This window comes from Schistocerca gregaria, chromosome X (genome assembly GCF_023897955.1).
Source record: "Schistocerca gregaria isolate iqSchGreg1 chromosome X, iqSchGreg1.2, whole genome shotgun sequence".
NCBI lineage: Eukaryota > Metazoa > Arthropoda > Insecta > Orthoptera > Acrididae > Schistocerca > Schistocerca gregaria.
The window spans coordinates 19,761,233-19,785,041 of NC_064931.1; the positions used below are offsets into that span (position 1 = coordinate 19,761,233).

The window sequence follows — 23,809 nt, forward strand, 5'->3', positions numbered from 1 at the left end:
ACAGCCGAAATTCTTCCAGAAGATGAAAAATTGTCAAACTTCCACTCCATCCCTAGCAACCATATTTGTAGAGGCATCCAGTTGGGACTGCTGTGATGGTGAGGTGAGGTGTGATAAAGGTCAACATCTGAATCCTTCGCCACAAATTGCCCGTTCAGAGTCTTCATCTTCACTTGTCTCTAGTACAGAATCCACGTTTTTATCATTCAAGTCAATTTTCGATTCATCAAAATTCTCTAAGAGGCATAACATTTCATCATCAAAGTCACGCTGACAAGACGAGTCGAAAAACATCTTCCATGAACGAAGATAGTACCTAAAGGCAGGATATAAACGGTGGCAGATTGGAATGTTCAGTTGTAAAGGCAAAACAATGAGCAGCAACAGCTCTGCTAGTTGTTGCTTTTTCATTGTTGGATTATTCGTATACATTTGGATGAGAAATTACCGTCAAATTGGCCCATTTCGCCATTCCAGGTAAGTGCATCGAATGAAATATGCAAGAAAATGTAAATATTTTGTAAATTATAATACATCAGCATAAAATGCAGAAAAATTAGGAAAAGTCGTATGATTTCATGTGCGAAGTAAAGAAATTGAGTGTGATGCAGAAAAAGTATGACAGGTCGTTTTGCTCCTTCCAGCGTACTTGTGTTAATGTTGTTTCTGATTGATTTTGAAGAACGCTATTTTCAAATAATGACATGAATTTATCGTCGAATAATTTTTATTGTATGTCAGGAGTTAGTTCGCTACAAATATCATCCCATGCCATTTGTATGAACTGTTCTTAGAAATGAACGTCCTGGAGTGATTTGTTGTTTTTGATTACCGCTGAGGAGGATCTATACTCTGCCACTGTCTCGTTTATTCAAACTTTCTACGCATCTCCCCCAGGGGGCTCGCCTCTCTTCGGCGGGTTAATGATTGGCTTCCACGGGGCCCCAGCGTTTGCAACATTTTTTCCCTTCAATGCTGCTTGTCTATCCTCTTGCTGTTCTTTTTCCCTTCCCTTGGGGAACAGATCTGGGCTGTTTTCGAAAATGTATTTTCATTTTCGGTAGCTCCACTGATTTCGTTCCCATTTTATTTCTTCGTTCACCTTCTCCTATACTTCCTCTGCTTTGGTGTGTGAGGTTCCTCTCGTTCTTCTTCCTCCCTGTGCGCTACTGAGGGCCAGCCCATGCATCTTGACCCATAACAGGTGAATGAGTAATGCGTAATTCCCTGCCCGGGATTGTCAGGTAGGGGTCGCACGTACCCCCTGGTACAGGACAGGCGCAGCGAGGGGCGATTGCCTAAGCTGCTACCTTCCCAAATTGCCGATTGGTCCCTCTGTGAGGTATATGGGAGATGTGACCTGAGGTGTAAAAAATCACCAAAGTCGGGTGCGCCTCCTTCTGAAGGGGGCCCCAAGTGGAAGGAGCGAGCCATCAGAGGCACTGGCTGTCAAGTGGGGATTTTCTTGCAATAAGCCAATCATCTTCACAGTCAACATGTACGAAACATAAAGGGAATGAGTAATGATTCAAAGACCCTCCCAGCTGCACCAAGGTTTCTCGTGGTTTCATGTACTGACAACAGTCGGTCCTTCACTACGATAAATCCGATTATTATTCAGGAAGGTATTGATGCAATTGCTGGCCTGGTGAAATCCTGCTCTTGTTTATGCAGTGGCACTTCGCTTTTGGAGACTACTTCTGATTCTCAAGCACAACAACCACTTGCATCTTCGCTCCTCTGTGGCTATCCTGTTTGTGTCGAGGTCAATCGAACGCTGAAGTCTTCCCGTGGTGTTACTTACTTCAGGCTGCTCGATGGTCTAACCAAGGCAGAAATCCAAACATACCTCTGATCAGGGTTTCATTGCTGTCCATTGGTTGAGGAAAAAAGTAGATGCCTCCTTAGTATCTGCAAGCACTCCCTCACTTTTGATAGTGGTTCTTCTAGGGTTGTGTCTATCCTGCAGAATTGCTAAAATGTGGAGGAGTAACATTAGAGCGGTCTCTGTTTGAACTTATCACTCTGATAAAGGAACAGGAAAGGATACCAGATGGATGGAATGAAGGAGTATTATGTCCCATGACAACCAAATGGAGTGTAGAAACCAGCGTGAAATCACCCTCCTAAACCTGGGGTACAAGGCGTTAGCTAATATTATTTTTTATCAGCTACTTCCACAGGTGGATGAAGAAATTGGAATATACTAAAGCGGATTTCGACGAGGAAGGTCAACAATGGACCAGATTTTCAACATGCACCAAATTTTGGAGAAAACTGTTGAATATAGAATAGCAACACACCACCTCTTTATTGACTTTAAGGCTGCATACGACAGCATCAATAGAAACCAGTTGTTCCATGCCTTACAGGAGATGGGGATACATGGGAAGCTCCTGAGAATGGTTAAAACGATGATGTGTGACGTGAGAAGCTGCATTCGAGTTCGAGGAAATTACTCAGACCCCTGGAATTGAAAAATGGGCTACGTCAAGGAGATACATTAGCATGCTTATTATTTAATGTAGCACGCGAGAAGGTGGTTAGAGAAGCAATCCCACAGACCAGGGGCAGCATCTTCTACAAGTCAGTGCAGATTTTAGCATATGCAGATGATGTAGACATAATTGCACACACAGTACCAGCACTGAAAAAAGTTTTTACTGGCTTAGGTCAAGCAAGTAAGAAGATGGGTCTCATGATAAATGAAGACAAAACTAAATACATGGCCAGTGGGAAAGCATATCAACCCAATATGTCAAACTTTGTGTGCATGGATACACATTTCAAAGAGTTGATCGCTTCATGTTTCTTGGTTCCACAGTTTGATGATGTCATCTCAACTGAAATTAAGATTAGGCTGATATCAGCAAATAAAGCAATTTCTCCTTGAGTAATTTATTCCGGTCAAGACTCCTCATCTGCTCAACAAAATTGACTATTTATAAAACCCTTGTTAGACCAGTTCTCACTTATGCTTCGGAAACATGGCCCTTGACGGAAACCGACGAAATGCTGCTTGACAGATTTCAGAGGATAGTTTTGAGGAGAATATTTGCACCTGTGTATGACACAGAACAATGGAAGAAACGGTACGTTGCAGAATTGTACACTATATGTGTCGATGCTCCTGTGACAAAAATAATATCAGGAAGGATAAGATGATTTGGACCTGTGTATGACAGAGAACAATGGAAGAAACGGTACATTGCAGAATTGTACACTATATGTGTCGATGCTCCTGTGACAACAATAATACGATCAGGAATGATAAGATGAGCAGGAGGATCCTCCTGCCTCTGTGCCCTGTAGCAGCGAGTTTATGGAGCCTGGAACTCGGTAGCCGCCACTCTTCTCCAGTGGAACGTTTGTACCCTTTGAACCAACCAAGAGGACTTACGGCTGCTCTTAGATTTGCAGCTTCCACTTGTTCTCTACCTTCAGGAAACAAAATTTCTTGATCTCTCAGATTTCTTCCCGCCCTGTTTTGACAATCCCCCAGAGGCTGGCATTTCATCACATGGGGGAGTCATGCTACTCATATGGGATAATGTTCATAGTCAATCCATCTCCCTGACTACCCGCCTACAAGCTACTGCTGTCTGCCTTTTTCTTCCTCACTTGACCTTATCCCTTTGCACCATTTACATCCCTCCATCATTCGATGTCACTAGGGCAGACTTCCTCCAGCTTATTGGATAACTCCCTCACCCCTTTCTGTTGCTCGGTGACTTTAATGCACACCATCCCCTTTGGGGATCTCCCAAAACATGTCAGAGGTGCCCTCTTGGCTGGCCTAACATAGGAGCACCCACGTTCCTTTCAGACTCCATGCTGTGTCCCAGTCCTTCGATGGACTGAGGCGTGCCACAACGCAATTCGTGCATTGATACATGCTCTCTGCGTTTTTAACTGTCATTCTATGATGGAAAACTGCATTCATTATAAACGATTGCATGCACATTGTTGTTGCTTTCTTCAGTATAGCAAAAAAGCTAGCTTGATTTGATTCACTAGTTCTTTTAACAGTTCCACTTCCTCTGCCGTCGTGTGGGCCAACCTATGATGGCTCGCTGGGAGCAACATCCGTTCCCCAATTTCTGGATTAACAGTAGCAGACGATGTCATTGTGGACCCTATTGCTATCTCCAACACCTTGGTCCATAATTTTGCAGAGATTTCGAGCTCCTCCCACTATCGCCCTGCCTTCCTCCATCGGAAATGAGTGGAGGAGGCTCGGACGATACCATTTTATTCTCAGAATAGCGAGTGCTGCAATGCCACCTTTACTGTGAGGGAACTAGATCATAGCTCTTACTCCAGCCCGATCCTCTGCCCCAGGGCCAGACGCTATTAACATTCACATGTTGCAGCACCTTTCTCTTGTGGCCAAGCACTTTCTGCGTAATATGTACAACTGCATCTGGGCAGAGGGCATGTTTCCCAGATGCTTGCATGAAGCCACTGTTACAATCGTACCTAAACCGGGTAAGGACAAACACCTTCCTTCTAGCTACTGACCCATTTCTCTCAACAGCTGTGTTTGCAAGGTGATGACACGTATGATTCATGCCTGGCTGGTATGACGACTCGAATCTCGCAATTTACCAACCGCTGCACAGTGTGGATTTTGAGCGCGCCGTTCTGCAGTTGACCATCTCATCACTTTGTCCACCCATATTATGAATGGTTTTCTGCGGAAATCCCAGACTGTGGCCATGTTTCTGACTTGGAGAAAGCCTACAGCACCAGCTGGACGCCTGGTATCCTCCGTACATTCTACATGAGGGTTTTTTTAAAAGCCTGAGCTTTCAAGGTACGTGCAGTTGTCTTGTTGGACACCTTAAACCGGGAAAACCTTGTGCCTCAGGGTTCCGTCCGGAGCGTTGTCCTCTTAACTATCGCCATTAATCCTATAATGCCCTGTCTCCTGGTGGACATCTCTGGCTCGCTTTTCATTGACGATTTGGCCATCTATTGCAGTTCTCCATGGACCTATCACATTGAGTGGCGTCTTTAACAATATCTTGATCGTCTTTACTAATGGAGCATCGACAATGGCTTCCATTTTTCCACTGACAAAACCGTTTGTATGTGTTTCTGACAGCACAATTGGTTTCTTCACCTTCTTTACATTTGTGGCCTGTTGCTTTTCCGTTTGTTTAAACTACAAAATTCCTGGGGCTCATGTTCGATACGAAACTTTCTAGGTCTTCCCACGTCTTTAGTATTGAGACAAGGCCGATTTTGGGCCACTCTGCATTCTTGCCAGATGTATCCAGGATGACGGCGTGCAGACTTGGCAACAGCGAATGACTTCATTCAAGATGGCGCATTTTGGTGGGAAGTTTGCATTTTGGCAGGAAAGTGCCACGCCCCCTCCCCCCTCCCAAAAAATGGCGCCTAGTTCAAATTCCAACAGGATAATGCACCACACCCCGTGTAATCTTTTATATTTAAGTTCTCTAACCACTTTGTTATGTGATATTCAGATGGCCACAGGCTGTCAGTTTTTCAGAGCTCTTCAAATTTTCCAAATAGACAAACTATATCGGAATATAGGCTTTCTTGACGAATACAGTTGATGAAATCATCTTGGGTTATCAGCCAATTCGTGCTGTAGCGATGTTTAGAGTTTTTAAATCTTTATCTGTAGGCGAAGTGTCAGGTTCATGTTCAGCTGGTTGTTTTATAGCTGTTGGACAGCAGACTCTGCCGAGGGCCCAATGATTGAGCCATTGACATTTCTCCAGAAGAGAATTGCAGGGCCGCCCACAGCTAAGAGTTCAAGGATAGTTGACAAGCAAAATATAAGAAGCATTTTCCGCTCAACAGTTAAAATGAAGACTAAGCTTGGACCAGGAGTCAGTAAGCGACCAAGTAGAGCTAAGAGCACGTGGCATCTATAGCATTACGTGCGAGTGTGGCAAGCAGTATGTCAGAGACTCAGCCACAGTAACAAGTGTGCAGTGGCAGAGCACACCATCAACAAAGGATACATGTTTGTCTGCAATTGGGTTACCTCAGTATCCGCTATTTCAACATTCATATGATGGTTGGAAGGAGGGATGATATTACAATCTTCCACAGTGAAACAATTATCGAAGACTGAATGCAGTATTTCGGCTTTCTCTCGGTTATCTTCCGTTTCATTGCTAGTGTGGCCCCTGACGAAAGGAATAGAGTATTTTGAACCATATACTGATTTTACGTAAGACCAAAATCTCTTAGTGTTTCCCCCCCAGGGCGGCTCACATCGCTCTTATGAGTACATGCTTGGCCACCATGGGGCCCCAGCCCTTGCAGTACTACTTCCCTTTCTGTACTGCAAGTCTGTATTTCTACTATTTTTTTCCTGTGTACCTTTCCTTTGGATGGTACTCTTGATGCCGATTGTGCTTGGATCTGGTTTGTCTTTTGGACATACATTTTCTTACTTTCCAGCCACACACAACTTCTCGTTATTAATTATGTGGCCCTCTTTTTGGTTTTGATTTGCTGCTGCTTTTCTAAATTTTACAGATGTTCAGTTCTTGCAGGGAAGGTCGCCCAGTGTGGCATATATTCCACCATGCTCTCTCTCTCTCTCTCTCTCTCTCTCTCTCTCTCTCTCTCTCTCTCTGCACCCTTTCTTTCTTGCCCAAAACCCAGTACAGTAGCTGTGCCGTTGTTGAGGAGTCGTCAAGTACGTCCACAGTGAAGACCCCTGACCACTCAGAGAGCCTACTGTTGGTGGCTGCGTGAACGCAGCAGCCTCTTCTGAAGCTAAAGACCTATTAAAATGCCTAGAGGTATGACTTCAGAATGATCCTATCCCTAGCTATACCGTGGGATGCAGAGACGAGGCGAGAAATACTCTTCCCAATATTTGGTTTGTTCTAGGACAGGAAGGTATTCCTCTTTAACTACAAAGCCATTTTCGTCGTTGAACACATGGAGGACAGGTTTGGGGAAGTAGTGGGCTATTTCAAAAACGAAAAGTGGCTCTGGCCTGCTTAAAGTGGCCACTCTGACTCAGTCATTATCGATGCTCACTTACGACAATCTGGATAATATTCCTGTCACTACAACCCAAATCTAAGTCTGAATATGGTACATGGTATCATTTCCATGGAGTTCTCCTTTTACAGACTGATGACTAGTTGCATGCTAATTTGGAGCAATGAAGTGTGTGTCAGGTCTGTCGTGTCCAGTGGGGACCAAAAGAGAACAGGGTGGATTGTGCTTTCATTTTGGCCTTCGAATGTGACTCCTTTCTTGAGAAGGTAAAAGTGACAGTGTATTGCTATGTTATCAAGCCATATATCCTCCTCCCATGCGGTGCTACAGGTACATGCAATTTGGACTCTGTCTTCACATTGCAACAACAGCCTCATCTGTAGGGATTGTGGTACATGAATGATCCTTGTGGCCCCCCCTCCCAATCTGTGTTTACTGCCAGAAACACCATTCCCCCTCTTCACCAGACTGCACCATTTTGAAATGAGAAAGGAAAATCCAAGAATGTCCGACCCTTGATCACCTCACATATCAAGATACTAAGAAGAAATTCTATCACCTACACCTTACTGATGATGATGATGATGATGATGATGATGATGATGATGATGATGATGATGATGATGATTGACCGTGCCATCGCCCTCCATGTCATCTATGTCCCGCTCCCCTGTGGTTGGGAGTCCTCCTACTACTTACCCAACAACCCCTTTGGGAGCGTCAACACTATCGGGGACGTCAATCCCCAACCTCCAACTGTAGAAAAAATGCCATCTTCCAGCACCCCTTACCAGGAATGTATCGCTGAGACGTTCCCTTCCCAGGACTCGGCTGATCTGCAGCCACATGCGAAGCAGTCGGTGAAGAAGCCACAGGTTGTCGGTGGCAGAACTTCACATTCACAGAGTCTGTTGCTGTGTTCCCAGAATCTGTGGCAGATAAGCCCTTGGTGAAGTCTAAATCGTCTACGGACAAGAAGTAATCCTCCAGAAAGAGGGAGATTCTGGTGCTCCTGTGCCACCAGATCCTGAATGTTCCGCCTCTCTATCTGAGAGTGCAATCATGTTAACTTGTATGGCACCAGGCCCCCTCCGTATACTCTCATTCGGAACAAATGTGTACTGATGGTGTCTTCACAACCAGTGGCAGCTGGCGGCACTGAGGCATGATCTGCATCATTGGTCCCTTCACATGCACACAGGATACTGATAGTGTGATCCCGCAGTGTAATTGTAGGGATTTTTGACGTCTCTTGGGTGAGCTATGACATCTTATGTGCAAATACCCAGTTTTCAGCATCACTTTCCAGGAAATTTGTTTCCCAGCGCTGCAGATCCTTACCCTCTGCAGCTATCGGAGCCATTTAAAGAATTGCACTGACTATGTTCATTCTGGACTCTGTATACAGCAAAGATATGCCACTCAGTACGACTTTGAAGGCTGGGGCCATTCCTCTGAAGACATATCTGGAATTTACCATTTCTAATGTGTATCACCCTCCCGCTAATGAAGTGTCCCAGAATGCTTTGTCTGCACTTTTTTCTCTACTACCCCAATCATTCCTAATATTGGGTGACTTCAGTGCCCACAGTACTTTGTGGGGTGTAACTATTACCAATGGATGCGGTAAAGCTGTCACAAATTGACTTGAAGAGCTCTATCTTTGCCTCTATAATGGTGGTGATCCCAGACACTTCAGTGTGACATATAGTTCTTATTTGGCCACTGATCTTTACCTTTGCATTCCAGGTCTTCCCCCGTCCATTTGTTGAAGAGTCCATGATGTTTTGTGTAAAAGTGATAATTTTTCAGTGTGTTTTCACTTTCCCTCAGCATCACTCGCCTAGGCATCCGCCGTGATGGGATTTTTCCAAAGCTAATTGGGATGCTTTCACCTTTGCTATCACCCTTCGCACACCGCCACATGGCTCTGTTTGTACATGGAGTCTCAGGGTCTTTTGCCTCTGTCCCAGGGTGGATTTCGCCATGTGTACTGCTGACAATTTGGTTTGCCTGGACTCTGCTATTCAGTCAGCTTTTGCCCAGCATCAACATCTTATCAGTGTGTTGCTGCCACACTTGTGCAGAATACATGTGTACGCACGCACGTGTGCCCCCCCCCCCCCCCCGCCTACACACACACACACACACACACACACACACACACACACACACACACACACACACACACACACACACACAGGTACTGGCTGATGTAAACTCTTCGTTAGTAGGTCCGCAGTAGCTTGCACCAAACTCGAGGTGTGTAGCCTACACAGGACTCGTGCAAGAGTAGCTCACGCCACCCCCCGTGTGACTTGAATAGGACTTTGACAACACATGGTGTCACCAAATCCTCGGTACTCTCCTTGACTGGGGTCTCTGGGGCCAACTCCCAATTGTAGTCCGTAACATTTTGTCCAGTCGTACTTTCTGGGTTCAAGTTGGTGCTTCCCACAGTGTCCCCCTTTATGCAAGAGAAAGGGGTTCCACAGGGCTCTCTGTGGAATGTGTCCTTTTTCCGAGAGACTACTAGCTGTAGCTGTGGTGTCAACAATGTTACCCTCCTTGTGTACTGACGACCTTTGCAGCTGTTATTGCTCCTCAGATATGAGTGTTGCTTAATGCTGGCTGCAGGGTGCCTTACTAAAGGTACAGTCGTGGGCTGTCATCTATGGCTTCAGGTTTTCCGCCGCTCAGACATGTCTTGCACTTCTTTCGTTGTTGTAAGATGCATCCCCCAACTATAACTCTACCTCAGTAACCGGATGTTCAATATGGTGTAGTCTTATTGTTTTTGCTATTGGTTTTAGATGCCCAGTTGACTTGGATTCCCCATCTTCACCAGCTTAAGTGAACGTGCTGTCCACACCTTAATACTCTTCGCTGTCTAACAAGGAGAGATCCCCAGTGATGCGACTGATGTTTTGAAACTATATGAAAATGTAGGTTAAGATCCCAGGTATCACACACTGCAGTCATTCATCCTCGTGGGCCCTCGTCTGCAAGTAATTAACGAAAAAAGTAGTGATTTTGCGTGATAATCACTAGCGTTAAAAACATGGCGTTTGCTATTATGGTTGTGTGGTGTAATGGGTAGGACAACAGCTTCACCAGTAGGATGTCGGTTCGAATTTCGTAAGCTGGGCAAAAAACTTTATTTTTAAACCTTTATCGAAATGATGAGAATTTTTGTGAAAATGAATTTAATTATATTTATCTATTACAGTGTTCAATTATTGGATAATTCCGATCTACCATTTAAAAAACAAAAGACAAAATAATCTATTTATATTTGTGCAGTGGTGTGTAAAATGTATTTTTGTTGCCAGATGTGTAGGTTTTATTACAGGATAGTCGTTATACAAACGTTTAAAACATAACTTAATATCTACTGTGCTGTAGGCAAAATAACGCAGGTGAAAATTTAAATGTAAGACGGGCTTCTAAGTAAAACGAAATTCAAGCTAAATGAGAAATAGATATCATGAACGCAATGATGTGGACGAAAAAAATAGGATTATAAAACAATAGAAATTAAATCTAAATTAATACAGAAAATTAATTAAAACACATGAATAAAGATTTCAAGAGAATAAATAATGATAGGAAGAAAAATGAGAACAAACGAAGACGTTAATGTTGTGATTAAAATTGTTACAATGAAATGGAATTAAAATTATATTTAAATCAACCAACTGAATAAAAATGATGATCAGTCATTTCGATAAAGATTTAAAAATAAAAAGATTTAGCACCAACCACATTTGAACCCTTGCACGCGAAGGTGTTATCCTATCCATTAAACCACTCAACCAAACTATGCAACACATCTTAACACTATTGAGGGTCACACAAAATTCCGATTTTTTTTTCTATTACTCGTTAACAAGGGCTCACTAGAGTGAATGACTGCAGTGTGTAATATATGGTATCTTAGCCTACATCGCCATATAGATAGTTTCGAAAAGTCGATTGCACGGCTGGTGACCCCTCTTTATCAGTAACACCAGCTGGGGTGCAAACTACTGTACACTTTCGTGGCTCTACAAGCTCTGATCCTGGTGCATCTTGATTATGGGAGCCTGGTGTATTGTTCAGCAGTCCCTCTAACATTGCAGATGCTTGACCTGATACACCACTGTGAGGCCCGACTTGTGATAGGTGCCTTTTGGCCCGTCTGGTGAACAGTCTACTCATGGAAGCTGGGATCCCTCTAATGTGGATCAGGCGCCAATAACTGCTGCTCAACTGTGCAGTACAAATTCGCTGCTCACCTGAGCATCGAACTGCTGTGCCCTTTTTCCTGGTAGGTTTATCTGGTGTCCACAAAAGACACAATGACAGTTCACATATAAAGTCTATGTTCTGAAAACTCTTTTTCACCGCTGTTGATTTGTGTCAGGGCGAAATTACGTGTGCGCACCCATAGTATGCACCCCATCCTTGGAACTGCCTCAACTTCTCCTTTGGCCTGAAAGACCCTATGGTTTAGCACTGCTTTGTTCTGGACATCCTTGACTCTTTTCTGGACTAAGACACGGTATAGATTGATGGCTCTGTGGTCGATGGATGAATTTGTTTAGCTTACACACATGCAAGATGCAGTGAACTGCGCTCCCTGTGGAGTGGATGCAGTGTGGTCAATGCAGCGTTGGTGGCCATTGCTCGACTTCTCAGCTACTTTTATTGTTGCACTGGCGAGTCGTTTTTAATCAGCAGTGAGTTCGTGAGGATCTTTCAGGCTGTTGACCACTGCTGTCATCGACATCCATTGGTTGTGGGTTCAGCCTCTACTGTCCGACCTTTGCCACACTGCACAGTCATTCATCTTTGTATAGACCGCTGGTTACTTTGGTATCCCAGGGAACGAACATGCTGACCAGTTTGTCAAGCTGGCTACCAGTATGCCAATTTTGGAGATGAAATTACCAGAACCAGACCTATGGTCGACTCAGTCTACAGTTGTTGGAAGCTTGGAATGCATATTTGGGTGCCCTTGTTTCTCCAAATAAGCTGTGAACCACAAGAGACCATTACCATATATCAGTCTTCCCTTCGCACTTCTCACTGGGGATCTGCTGTCCTCTGTTCTCTTCACATTGGCCACACTTGGCTGTTCCACAGCTTCATCGTCTGACATGAGGGTCCACTTCACTGTCGGTGTGGTGCCCATCACATGATGGGCTACATCCTAAAAGACTGCTGGAATTTTTCCACCTTATGGCGAAAAGATAAACTTGCTGACATGATCTCTCTGGTGCTAATGGACGACGCCAAAGCGGTTGATTTGGTGTTAGGGTTTACCCATGACAGTGGTTCTTATTGCTCTCTGTATCATAGGGTTTATCAGCTTGATAGGGGTGAGGGTTTGGACGGATGTTCCATCGCCTTTTCCGACCAGGGGGTCCATGGCTAGCCTTGCTCGGTGGTCCAGCCTGACTCCTGCACTTTCCACCTTTTTAAATCGTCCTTTTCTTTTATGTCTGTCATTGGTTGCAGGCTTATTGTCATTGTCCTCTTCCGTGACATTTTATCTCGTCCATGCAACTAGTTTTGTTTTGGTAATGGAGGGTGTGGATGCAGGGGGTGTCTCTCTGGTCTAATAACGTGTGCCTGGGGCCTTCAGCTGCTTTCTGGGTGAGCAACTCTCCCAACTTCACCTTCCCCTCCCCCCCCCCCCTCTCTCTCACTTTTACATGTTTCTATCCCTTGGTTTTCTTGCGTCTCGTTGGAACAGAACCTTAAAAACCTCTATGTCCACACCATATGTACTCCACTACCCTAGTAGTCTCTTCCTACATGTACTGCACACCTTACCTATTAAGGGAACCCTACAATTCTGCACCCAATACCATACATAGATCGAGAAATTCGCATCAATATCGTTAAAGAGTCGTCTGAGCCTCTGGTTTAGACCTTCCACTCTGCTCTAAACCAGGGGATGGTGATCAGTCGTGGTTATAGTGCTACCGATAGTCAGCTTAGCATTACGTGTGCCTGGGGCCTTCAGCTGCTTTCTGGGCTGTGTGATGCTAGTTACCTTCTGAAAGACAGCCGTCCACCTAAAGGAACTGAGGGTGGCCTCGGAACCCAAGCAGCAGGTGTCATTCATTCTGACATGTGCCACTATTTGCAGCCAGTTGCACCCATTGCGCTTGATAGCTGTTATGAGTGTCTTTTCCATGCCTCTGACCAGACCCCACAGCAAACATACCGAGCACACAGTGGCCAAAACCAGTGGATATGATGGAGAAAAGGGCATAAGGCAGGGCGCAGGGTGCAGCATACACTTCAGCTGTGTGAAAACACGCTTATACACTCCTGGAAATGGAAAAAAGAACACATTGACACCGGTGTGTCAGACCCACCATACTTGCTCCGGACACTGCGAGAGGGCTGTACAAGCAATGATCACACGCACGGCACAGCGGACACACCCAGAACCGCGGTGTTGGCCGTCGAATGGCGCTAGCTGCGCAGCATTTGTGCACCGCCGCCGTCAGTGTCAGCCAGTTTGCCGTGGCATACGGAGCTCCATCGCAGTCTTTAACACTGGTAGCATGCCGCGACAGCGTGGACGTGAACCGTATGTGCAGTTGACGGACTTTGAGCGAGGGCGTATAGTGGGCATGCGGGAGGCCGGGTGGACGTACCGCCGAATTGCTCAACACGTGGGGCGTGAGGTCTCCACAGTACATCGATGTTGTCGCCAGTGGTCGGCGGAAGGTGCATGTGCTCGTCGACCTGGGACCGGACCGCAGCGACGCACGGATGCACGCCTAGACCTTAGGATCCTACGCAGTGCCGTAGGGGACCGCACCGCCACTTCCCAGCAAATTAGGGACACTGTTGCTCCTGGGGTATCGGCGAGGACCATTCGCAACCGTCTCCATGAAGCTGGGCTATGGTCCCACACACCGTTAGGCCGTCTTCCGCTCACGGCCCAACATCGTGCAGCCTGCCTCCAGTGGTGTCGCGACAGGCGTGAATGGAGGGACGAATGGAGACGTGTCGTCTTCAGCGATGAGAGTCGCTTCTGCCTTGGTGCCAATGATGGTCGTATGCGTGTTTGGCGCCGTGCAGGTGAGCGCCACAATCAGGACTGCATACGACCGAGGCGCACACAGGGCCAACACCCGGCATCATGGTGTGGGAAGCGATCTCCTACACTGGCCGTACACCTCTGGTGATCGTCGAGGGGACACTGAATAGTGCACGGTACATCCAAACCGTCATCAAACCCATCGTTCTACCATTCCTAGACCGGCAAGGGAACTTGCTGTTCCAACAGGACAATGCACGTCCGCATGTATCCCGTGCCGCCCAACGTGCTCTAGAAGGTGTAAGTCAACTACCCTGGCCAGCAAGATCTCCGGATCTGTCCCCCATTGAGCATGTTTGGGACTGGATGAATCGTCGTCTCACGCGGTCTGCACGTCCAGCACGAACGCTTGTCCAACTGAGGCGCCAGGTGGAAATGGCATGGCAAGCCGTTCTACAGGACTACATCCAGCATCTCTACGATCGTCTCCATGAGAGAATAGCAGCCTGCATTGCTGCGAAAGGTGGATATACACTGTACTAGTGGCGACATTGTGCATGCTCTGTTGCCTGTGTCTATGTGCCTGTGGTTCTGTCAGTGTGATCATGTGATGTATCTGACCCCAGGAATGTGTCAATAAAGTTTCCCCTTCCTGGGACAATGAATTCACGGTGTTCTTATTTCAATTTCCAGGAGTGTAGTTGGCTATACACCTGCACTGAATGCCCTTCTTTTGCCATTGGCTGAGCAGATGGGTAATTTGGGCATCTTCTGGAAGAAACTTAAAACAATAATTCACATTCCACACCCCCCACCCCCCACCCCCCAAAAAAAATTGCAGCTCCTGTAACCTCTGGGCGGGGGGAGGGGGGGGGGGGCATGTTGTGTGTTAATGGCATAAATATTGTGAGTAGTTTGCTGGATCCCTTCTTTGCTGCGCACAAGGCCGAGCTATTCCACTAGCTCCTTGCATTGCTAGCTGCAACAGGCAGAAGACGCGGTTTGTTAGTGCTGACCATCGTAGCAATTTTGACTGACTTAATCTTAAGGTGCAGTGTTGTTCTTCGGCATGTCAGTGTAGGAGTGGGCACTGTGAAAAATCCGTTTGTTTAAATATAAAAGCTGACTAAGGAATTTTCCTTTTTGTGAGACTGCTTGTACAAGATTCGTGTGCTGATTGGAAATTCTAGATTCGTATATTTTACTTTTCACCTTGCTTTTGCATAATCGTTCATTGACTATATCAATACCCATTTGTATTACGATATATTATGAAATTTCAAACACTCTTGAATGCCACAATAAACTCTTAATGTTACCGTTAATTGAAGGCTTAAACTTATTTGTGCTGTTAAAATTTTTGAGAGTAGTAGTCCTATCCTCGATCAAAACAATCGTTTTCCAATGTCATTGTGTAATTACGGAAGAGACAGGTTACTTTTGTAATTTTTCAGATGCTTACAAAACCATATGTCCATAAGTTAACGGTATGAATGTTTTGGATACATAACTTATTTCCTAGCAGATCAGTGTTTTTGGTTCACAGCTACTGCCAATGAACAGATCAATCTTGAATTTCATTGTATATCAACGCAAATAAAAGTGCTGATTTGAGACTTTTTAGAAGCAATCATTTTCCTGCGTGTAATCTGTTTATTTATTTTGTAAATTGGTGTTTGTGATTTAGTTAATGTAGCAGATATTGTAGGTCAGTCCACCCCATTAGCTGAACAGTCAGTGCGTTGGAGGCCACGCACGGGGGCTCGGGTTCGATTCCTGGCTCGGGTTCGATTCCTGGCTTGGGTGAGAGAATTTCTCCTCTCAGGTATGGGGTGTTGTGCTGCCCTCATCATTATTTCATCCCCATTGTCGACGCGCAAGTCGCCCTATGTGGCGTCACACTCAATAAGACCTGCACTTGGCAGCCGAACTTCCCGCCAGGGAACTCCCGGCCACTGACGCCATATGATCATTTCCATTGTAGGTCAACGGCCTTGCTGCAGAGGTAACACCAGTTCCCGTCAGATCACCACAGTTAATCATTGTCAGGCTGGGCTAGCACTTTGATGGGTGATCTTCCAGGCTTCCGAGCACTGTTGGCAAGTGGGGTACACTCAGCCCTCGCGAGGCAAAACTGAGGAACTGCTTGAGAGAGAAGTAGCGGCTCTGGTCTTGTAAACTGATATACGGCCGGGAGAGCAGTTTGCTGACCAGATGCCCCTCCATATCCGCAACCAGTGACGCCTGTGGGCTGAGGATGATACGGCGGCCGGTCAGTACCGTTGGGCCCTCATGGCCTGTGCAGGCAGACTTTAGTTTTTAGCAGCTATTGTAACTATCACATTGTGTTACGTCTAGTTTTCCCATAGAGAGGAGTATATAATGTTGCTCATTATAACTATAATAAACCTCAAAGTTTTAGGCAGTGAGTAATTTTAACCAAAGGTTTTTCTGTTGCCTTAATAGAAATCCCGTTTTGTGTGTTTGCTTCAATTCTTATAGGGAATTAGCGATTTTGTATCTCAAAAGATTAAAAGATAATCAGTGGGCTCAATTTGAAGTCATTTGTTTACTGTTATGTAATACATCGCACCGGCTAAAATTCAGCTCGACTGTGAATGCTTTTCGTGAACTCGTAATGAGTTGGTTGACATTTGTAAGCGGCTGGAAATCGCCCTCAGCACCATCAAACAATTGGCAGCTGCTGCAAATTGTTGTTAGAAGACGACCTGAGAGACATGTATTTCTTGTACCATTACTAAAGGCATCTCAAATACTATCCACTATTGTGTATCCTGGCCCCTGTGCAGAAAGTACGAAATCGTCCACATGACTGTGAGTGGCTTTTCAGTCGTAGAGAGAGAGGCATCCTGTACAAGGTGGACAAGGACCAGGGAAGACTCAAGTGGTGTACCAATCTCCCTAACCAACAAGTTTGAGATTCTGTCTTTCACTGAAACTGAAACGGAGCCAGTGGGACTCACTTCACCTGTTTTGGGTAAACCTGTTTCACCTGGTCAAGAGGAGGCAAATGCGAAAGGGTAGGAGTCGATTAATCTTTGGCAGTTCAAATGTGTGGTGAATGATGGCACCCCTTAGGGAAATGGCAGCAAGGGTCAGGAAAGGACACCAGAAGCACTCAGTGCATATGCCTGGGGCCCCATTCAACATGTTGAAGAGGCTACTCCAGCAACCACTGAGGGAACAGGATACAACCAACTGCAGGGTGGTGCATGTTGGAACAAATGAAGCCTGTCATCTGGGCCCCAAGGTCCTCCTTTGGTCATCCCAGAGACTGGCAGAGAAGGTTGAGAACACCAGACTTGCAGTGTCAATGAAGCACACAATTAACAGCATTCCCTCCAGAACTGATTGTGGCCCTTTGGCTCTGAGCTGAGTGTAAGGACTGAACCAGAGACTTCGAAGGTTCTGTGACAAGTCTAGGCAGCAACTTCCTGGACTTGAACCATAGGGCAGAGAACAGTACGGTCCCCCTAAATGGGTCAGGAACGGACTACACATCAGAGGGTGCTACTCAGGTAGCTGACTGCGTGTAGAGTGCACACAAGGCATCAAAACCAAATAACAAAAGTAGAAAACTCAGAAGTATCAGTATACGATCAAAAGAAATACCTCCCACAGGTGAGAATATTAAAATCCTTATGATTAACTGCCAAAGCATAGCCAAGGAAGTGCCAGAGTTCGAAATGCTAATGAAAAGTTGTGAAGTTCACATCACACTAGGTACAGAAAGGTGGTTGAAGCCTGAAATTGATAGCAGTGATATCTCTGGCGAAAATTATGGGTATATCCAAAGGATTGGCAAAGTGGAAATGGAGATAGTGTATTTGTCACAGTAGACAAGAACCTTAAATCCACCAAGATAGTAACTGAAGCTGCATGTGAGACTGTTTGGGTAAGATTCAAAATTAAGGTTGGGCATAAAGTGATAATGATACACTTCTATCGCCCACAAGACTTATCTCCTGATGTAACAGCAAACTTTAGATAAAACCTCAGTTTACTTGCACACAAGTCCCTCAATTGTCACTCTCCTTCATAGGCAGAATGTTGTTTTTGAGAAATTTTTTCCTAGTGCCTTTTTAGGTATCTTCTAATTTTATTAATTCATAGCAAGTTTATGTGACTGTCAAGTTAATGTATTAGCTGTTTGGTGAGGTTTTCGGTTTGGGAAGCAAGCGTTACCATCTCTCTGACAGATAGAGTTGTAGATGCACCACTATTTGAAAACAGGGAGGTAAGAGTGGAATAATATTTGATGTATCCCATAGTTAATTTAATGTATGCAACTTATAGAATGTGTTGAAGTTTGACCTTGCTCATCTTTTGTTAGCTGTCTAAGAGAGTGTGGGGAGAGATGGTTCCATTAATGCTACACAAAACTTCTCTCTAGTTTTTGTTACAGGGTACCTCAGTGAGGTCACAGTTTTATTTTTTTAAACTTTGTTGTAACTCTCACTCTCTCTTTGTTAATACTAATGTATTATACCTTCCAGCTTCAATTTTAATAGTAGTAATACAGTGTGTACTACATTTCCTTTTCTTTTTCAGAAAAAAGCTGCGATTTGAGATCTTGAAAAATTTTCCACAGTTGAAGGAGGAAGATGTCTTATCTATAATACCAAATAAGGAGGCAGCATCTGTTGTGAAAGTATTCACACACTCAAAGGATTTAGTCATGGTTTACTTTGCTGTAAATAATCCAGTTGTATTTGAATATGAAGGTGTTCTTTTCCCAACAGTATATTTACTGTGGCAATTTCCAGAACTTCTGTACTGTTTCACAACATGGCCACAGGTGTTCCCAAAACTGGCTGGTGGAGCCGACCTCATGTTACCTGGTGTGATTTTGCAAGGTGAATTCAATGCAAAGTCATATGGCAACTTGCAGAAAGGAGAAAGAGTTGCTATTAACACAACTACCAACCTTGCTCCAGTTGCTGTTGGTACGACATATCTCTCAAGCACAGACATGTTTCTTTGTGGCAAGAGAGGTAAAGCAGTGCGCGTTCTGCATTTTCTGGGGGATGACTTGTGGGCACAAGGTACAAAAACAGCAGTACCAAATTTGGGACCTCCCAATGGATTTGCATGTGAAAAAGAGGAAGAAGAACATGATTCTTTGCAAAAAGATAATTTGGTGTCACAGATTAGTGAAATTGTCATAGACTCACCAAAGGCTGACTCATCGTGTAGTTCTGAAACAGAAAAGGCAGATGATGAATTTTCTATAACAAATACAAATACCCTTATGGATGAAGTTTGTGAAGAAGCTTCTGAACAGTCAGAAAAAGATAGCGATGAAAAGGAGCTTATGGACGAGCTGATAATGTACTGTTTTCTTAAAGCATTGAAAACGACAGCAAAGAAAGCAGAGTACCCAATGCTGGCAAGCACATTTTGTAAACAGCATTTGTTACCTGCCTGCCCTCCTGGTAAGACACTTGATGTCAAAAAAACGAGCTACAAGAAACTGTCAAAGTTTTTGGTTGAAATGGACGCAATCAATATAATCAAAGTTAAGGAACTTACCAAAGGTGTCCAACGAATTATGAGTATTGATCTTAGCCATCCAAGATTCAGGGAATTTGTGTATGCAGAAGAAGATAACTGCACATCCCAGCCAGAAACTAAAGATCAAGGTGGCAAAGGAAGCCCAGAAATAAAAGAGATGTACGTCGTGACTGCTGCTGTCCTACCTTTGTTTAGGCATTTTGGATATGTGTGAGTATAAGTTTTAAAAAAATACATATTTTATGCATGCAAGGACCAAATCTAAACTGTTAAATAATTATGTACGTGATTCTGTCAAACCACAGCTGTGTATATCTACCCCATCAAGGGGCTCAAGAGTCCTTTTTAAGTATTGTAAGTATGTATGTCGTGGCACCTCTACTCGAGGTCTAGTGGGGGACCTCACCTCCCCTCCCAGCTCTCTCTCTCTCTCTCTCTCTCTCTCTCTCTCTCTCTCTCTCTCTCTCTCTCTCTGTATCTCTCTCTCTCTCTGTATCTCCTTAATACTATGGTGGAAGCATTATCCTTGCTCTTCACTTCAGTATAAGATCTGAGATTTTCAGGGAAGTAGTCAGTATGTATGTTGAGGAAGTTTTACTCACGTTACAGCACCATATCTGGAAACCTTTTTAACATAGTTTTGTCAGTGTTCTTGTAATTTGGATGTTTTTGCATTTTTATTCCCTAGCAAGTTTTCAGTAGCAGACCTGAAGGCAATCCTTACAAACTGCTTTATCATGCCAAATTTGGTATGTAGTAGTGGTCTACGAGCTGTCTATCCGAGGTGGTGGTAGTCCCAGGCACAAAAATCTGCAATTTAGTCAGACCTTTATACTCCAATGCTTCTGCTTGACTCTGCTATACTCTCACATAAAAAATTGAGCATTTTCATGAACCCATCTCGCTGTCTTAATCAGTTTTATTTCATTATGGAAAATCTGTAAATGATAGAAGAAAGCTAAGAGCAGTTTCAAAGTTAATGTGACAGAGGCAGCTAAGAACACACTTTTATTTTTATTAATGTTATATCATGCAGACCATTGTAACCTGCAATAAAATGGATAATACTCTCCGAAGCTGATGAACTTGAGATACCAAACATTTCCTGACAAATTGAGGATGATTGCGAATGGTAATATTTTCTTGACAATGAAATCCCAATTATTTCTAAAACACATTGAGAACATATTTGGAGAGGTGGCAGCATTGAATCGATAGATGGGTAGCAGCTCTTGCCTTAATAAGACAACAAACTTTGTGTGATCGCAAATATTCATTTCTTGTAATGCTTTTACAGATACTATCATCCCCCAAAAAGCCTAAACAAGACGAGAGATATTATTTTCCAAAATGGTGTTGCCCTACAATCAGATGAAAAAATATATACCAATCTCAAACTGTTCAAAAAGAGGGAGGGGTTCATTATAAGTGCTTGATTACTGCTAGCCTTTGTGGTTGAGCCTTCATCTATGGCTGAGTTGAGCTTTGTTCAAAGGTGTAGCAGGCAGTGAAAGACTTTCCAGGGGGCTGATCAACAGACCTATCTAGTGCATCTGACAACCAATTTCAAATGCTGTTTGTTGTTAAACAGATGAGGTAAAGGAAGTGTTCTATGACCAACTAAAACAAACAATTTAGACCGAGCGAGGTGGCGCAGTGGTTGGCACACTGGACTCGCATTCGGGAGGACGACTGTTCAATCCCGCGTCCGGCCATCCTGATTTAGGTTTTCCGTGATTTCCCTAAATCATTCCAGGCAAATGCTGGGATGGTTCCTCTGAAAGGGCACGGCCGACTTCCTTCCCCGTCCTTCCCTAGTCTAATGAGACCGATGACCTCGCTGTTTGGTCTCTTCCCCCAAGCAACCAACCAACCAAACAATTGAGAGCACACCAACTAGAAATATCAGGATAGTGCTGGGAGATTTTAATGGAAAAATCAGGAAAAGAAGAATTCTACATACCAACTACAGGAAGGCACAGTTTACATGATGAGACCAATGAGAATGGTCAGACAATGATCAACTTAGCTATATCAAAGAAACTGAGAGTAAGTTTTAACTTCAAACACAAGAGAATACATAAGGGAACGTGGTGCTCACTGGATGGAAGAACCACCAACCAGATAGATCACATCTTCGTAGAGCAGCACTATAGCCATAGTCATGGACGTCAGGTCATATAGAGGAGCTGACTGTGCATCAGACCACTTCCTCATTGTGTGCAGGCTTAAACTCATGTTCACCTACATGCATAAGAAGAAGGGGACACTTGAACCAGCTTTGAATGTTGAGAAACTACAAGAAACTGCCATTAAAGAAAAATGTGATTTGGAAATCAAAAACTGTTTTGAGGTCCTAGATACCCTGGAAGCAAGAGAGAACGGGGAGGAAAAGTGGAAAAAAATAAAGTCCACGGTACTAAGTGTAGTGGAGGATACATTGGGAAGAAAGAAAATAATGAAGAGGAGGAAATGGTTCAACAAGACATGCCAGAAGGCTACAGACAAGAGAGGGAAGATGAGGGTGAAGTGGCTAGCTGACAGGGAGAATGAGCAGAAAAGGGAACATTTTATCAATCTCAGAATGTAGACAAAGAAAATCTTAAGAGCAGAGAAGAGAATTTATCTAAGCAGTTTGCTAGAACAAGTTGAGGCAGAGCGCCAAAACAAGAATTCAAGGAAATTCTTCCAATACATAAAAAATCAGAAACGTGAATTTCAGAGATCAACTTTTTTCATTAGAGATAAGAACAGCATCTTAATAAGTGACGAAAGAAATAATTGTAGAAAGATGGAAAGAATACTTCTCAGAACTGTTGAAATGCCCAGACTCAGATGAGATGTTACCTGAAGACACTACGAAGGAAAGGAAAGATGAAGACGAATGGGAAGTTAGTGAAGAAGACATGAAGATCACGTTCAAAGGACTCGGAAACAACAAAGCCCCACGGTAGGACAGAATAACATCAGTATTAATCAAAGAGGGAGGTGAGAGCTTACACTTAGAGATATATAAACTGATGCAGTTGATATGGGAGGAGGAGACACTACCAGAAAAATGGCAATTGTCTATAATATGCTCAATATACAAGAAGGGAAACAAAATTGAATGTGGTAACTACAGAGGAATCAGCTTGTTGAATGTAACATGTAAGCTACTGTCCATCATTATCCTCAGAAAAGTGCAACCATTTGTAGCAAGCAACATGCAAGAGTACCAAGTTGGCTTTCGACCAAACTGATAGACAATAGATCACATTTTCACACTAAGACAATTGTTTGAAAAACACTGGGAATATGATAAAGATGTCTACAGCCTGTTTGTCGGTTCTCAATGTGCATATGAGAGTATTCACAGGAATAGCCTATACAATGCAATGTGTGACTTCAGAATCCCTGAGAAGCTAGTGTGAATTGTGTAAGTTCGTATGGAAGGGTCAAAGGCAGCAATATGTTTCCGAGGAGCCAAATCAGAAACATTCAAGATTGAGACAGGCCTCAGACAAGGGTATGCTCTCTCATGTGTTCTGTTCAATGTCATCTTAGAGAAAGTAAGAAGAGTGTAGGCAACAGGAGTGGGTTGGAGTACAGATGGATGGTAACTTCAGTTGTCTCGCATATGCAGATGACATCGTAGTACTAAGTGAATGAATGCATAAGTTGAAAGGAATGTGCTCAAAATGAATCAAGACAAAAGAGTTCATGCAATTATGAAGAAGACAAGACCAGGAAGAATTTCTTGAGATGGATGGCAAGAGGTTCAGGAGTGTACACCGGCTCAAATACTTCGGATCTTGGTTTACCATGGACAACAACATAAAAAAATGGACATCAAGGAAAGAATAGGAGTGGGAATGAAGTGCATGCATTCACTCAGAGAGACGCTAGGCTCTAAATCGATCTCAGTGAACACTAAGATGAGAATCTACAACACAGTGATATGCCCAGCAGTAATGTACGGTTCAGAAACGTGGAGCATGACTAAGTAAGAAAAGGAAAAACTATTAATATTTGAAAGAAGAGTAGTGAGGAAGATATGGGGGCAAGTTTTAGATAACGGAGAATGGAGGAGGAGGAAAAACAAGGAAATCTACCTTCTGATGTGACAACCAACTATCCTTCTGGAGATAAAGAGCAAAAGAATACAATGGGTGGGCCGTGTAGCCCATATGCCAGAAGCAAGACAGGCAAAGATAGCACTAGAGGGGAAACCAAACACCAAATGCCCCA

General features: G+C 44.1%; 1 protein-coding gene across 1 annotated transcript in view; it reads left to right on the plus strand.

Moving 5' to 3' along the window:
• LOC126297719 (eukaryotic translation initiation factor 2D) overlaps positions 1-23,809 on the plus strand; it is a 119,694-nt gene that overhangs the window by 42,668 nt on the left and 53,217 nt on the right. Inside the window, exon 2 of the mRNA XM_049988858.1 lies at positions 18,617-19,789. Coding sequence (XP_049844815.1) covers positions 18,617-19,789 — 1,173 coding nt within the window. The remainder of the gene's footprint in view (positions 1-18,616; positions 19,790-23,809) is intronic.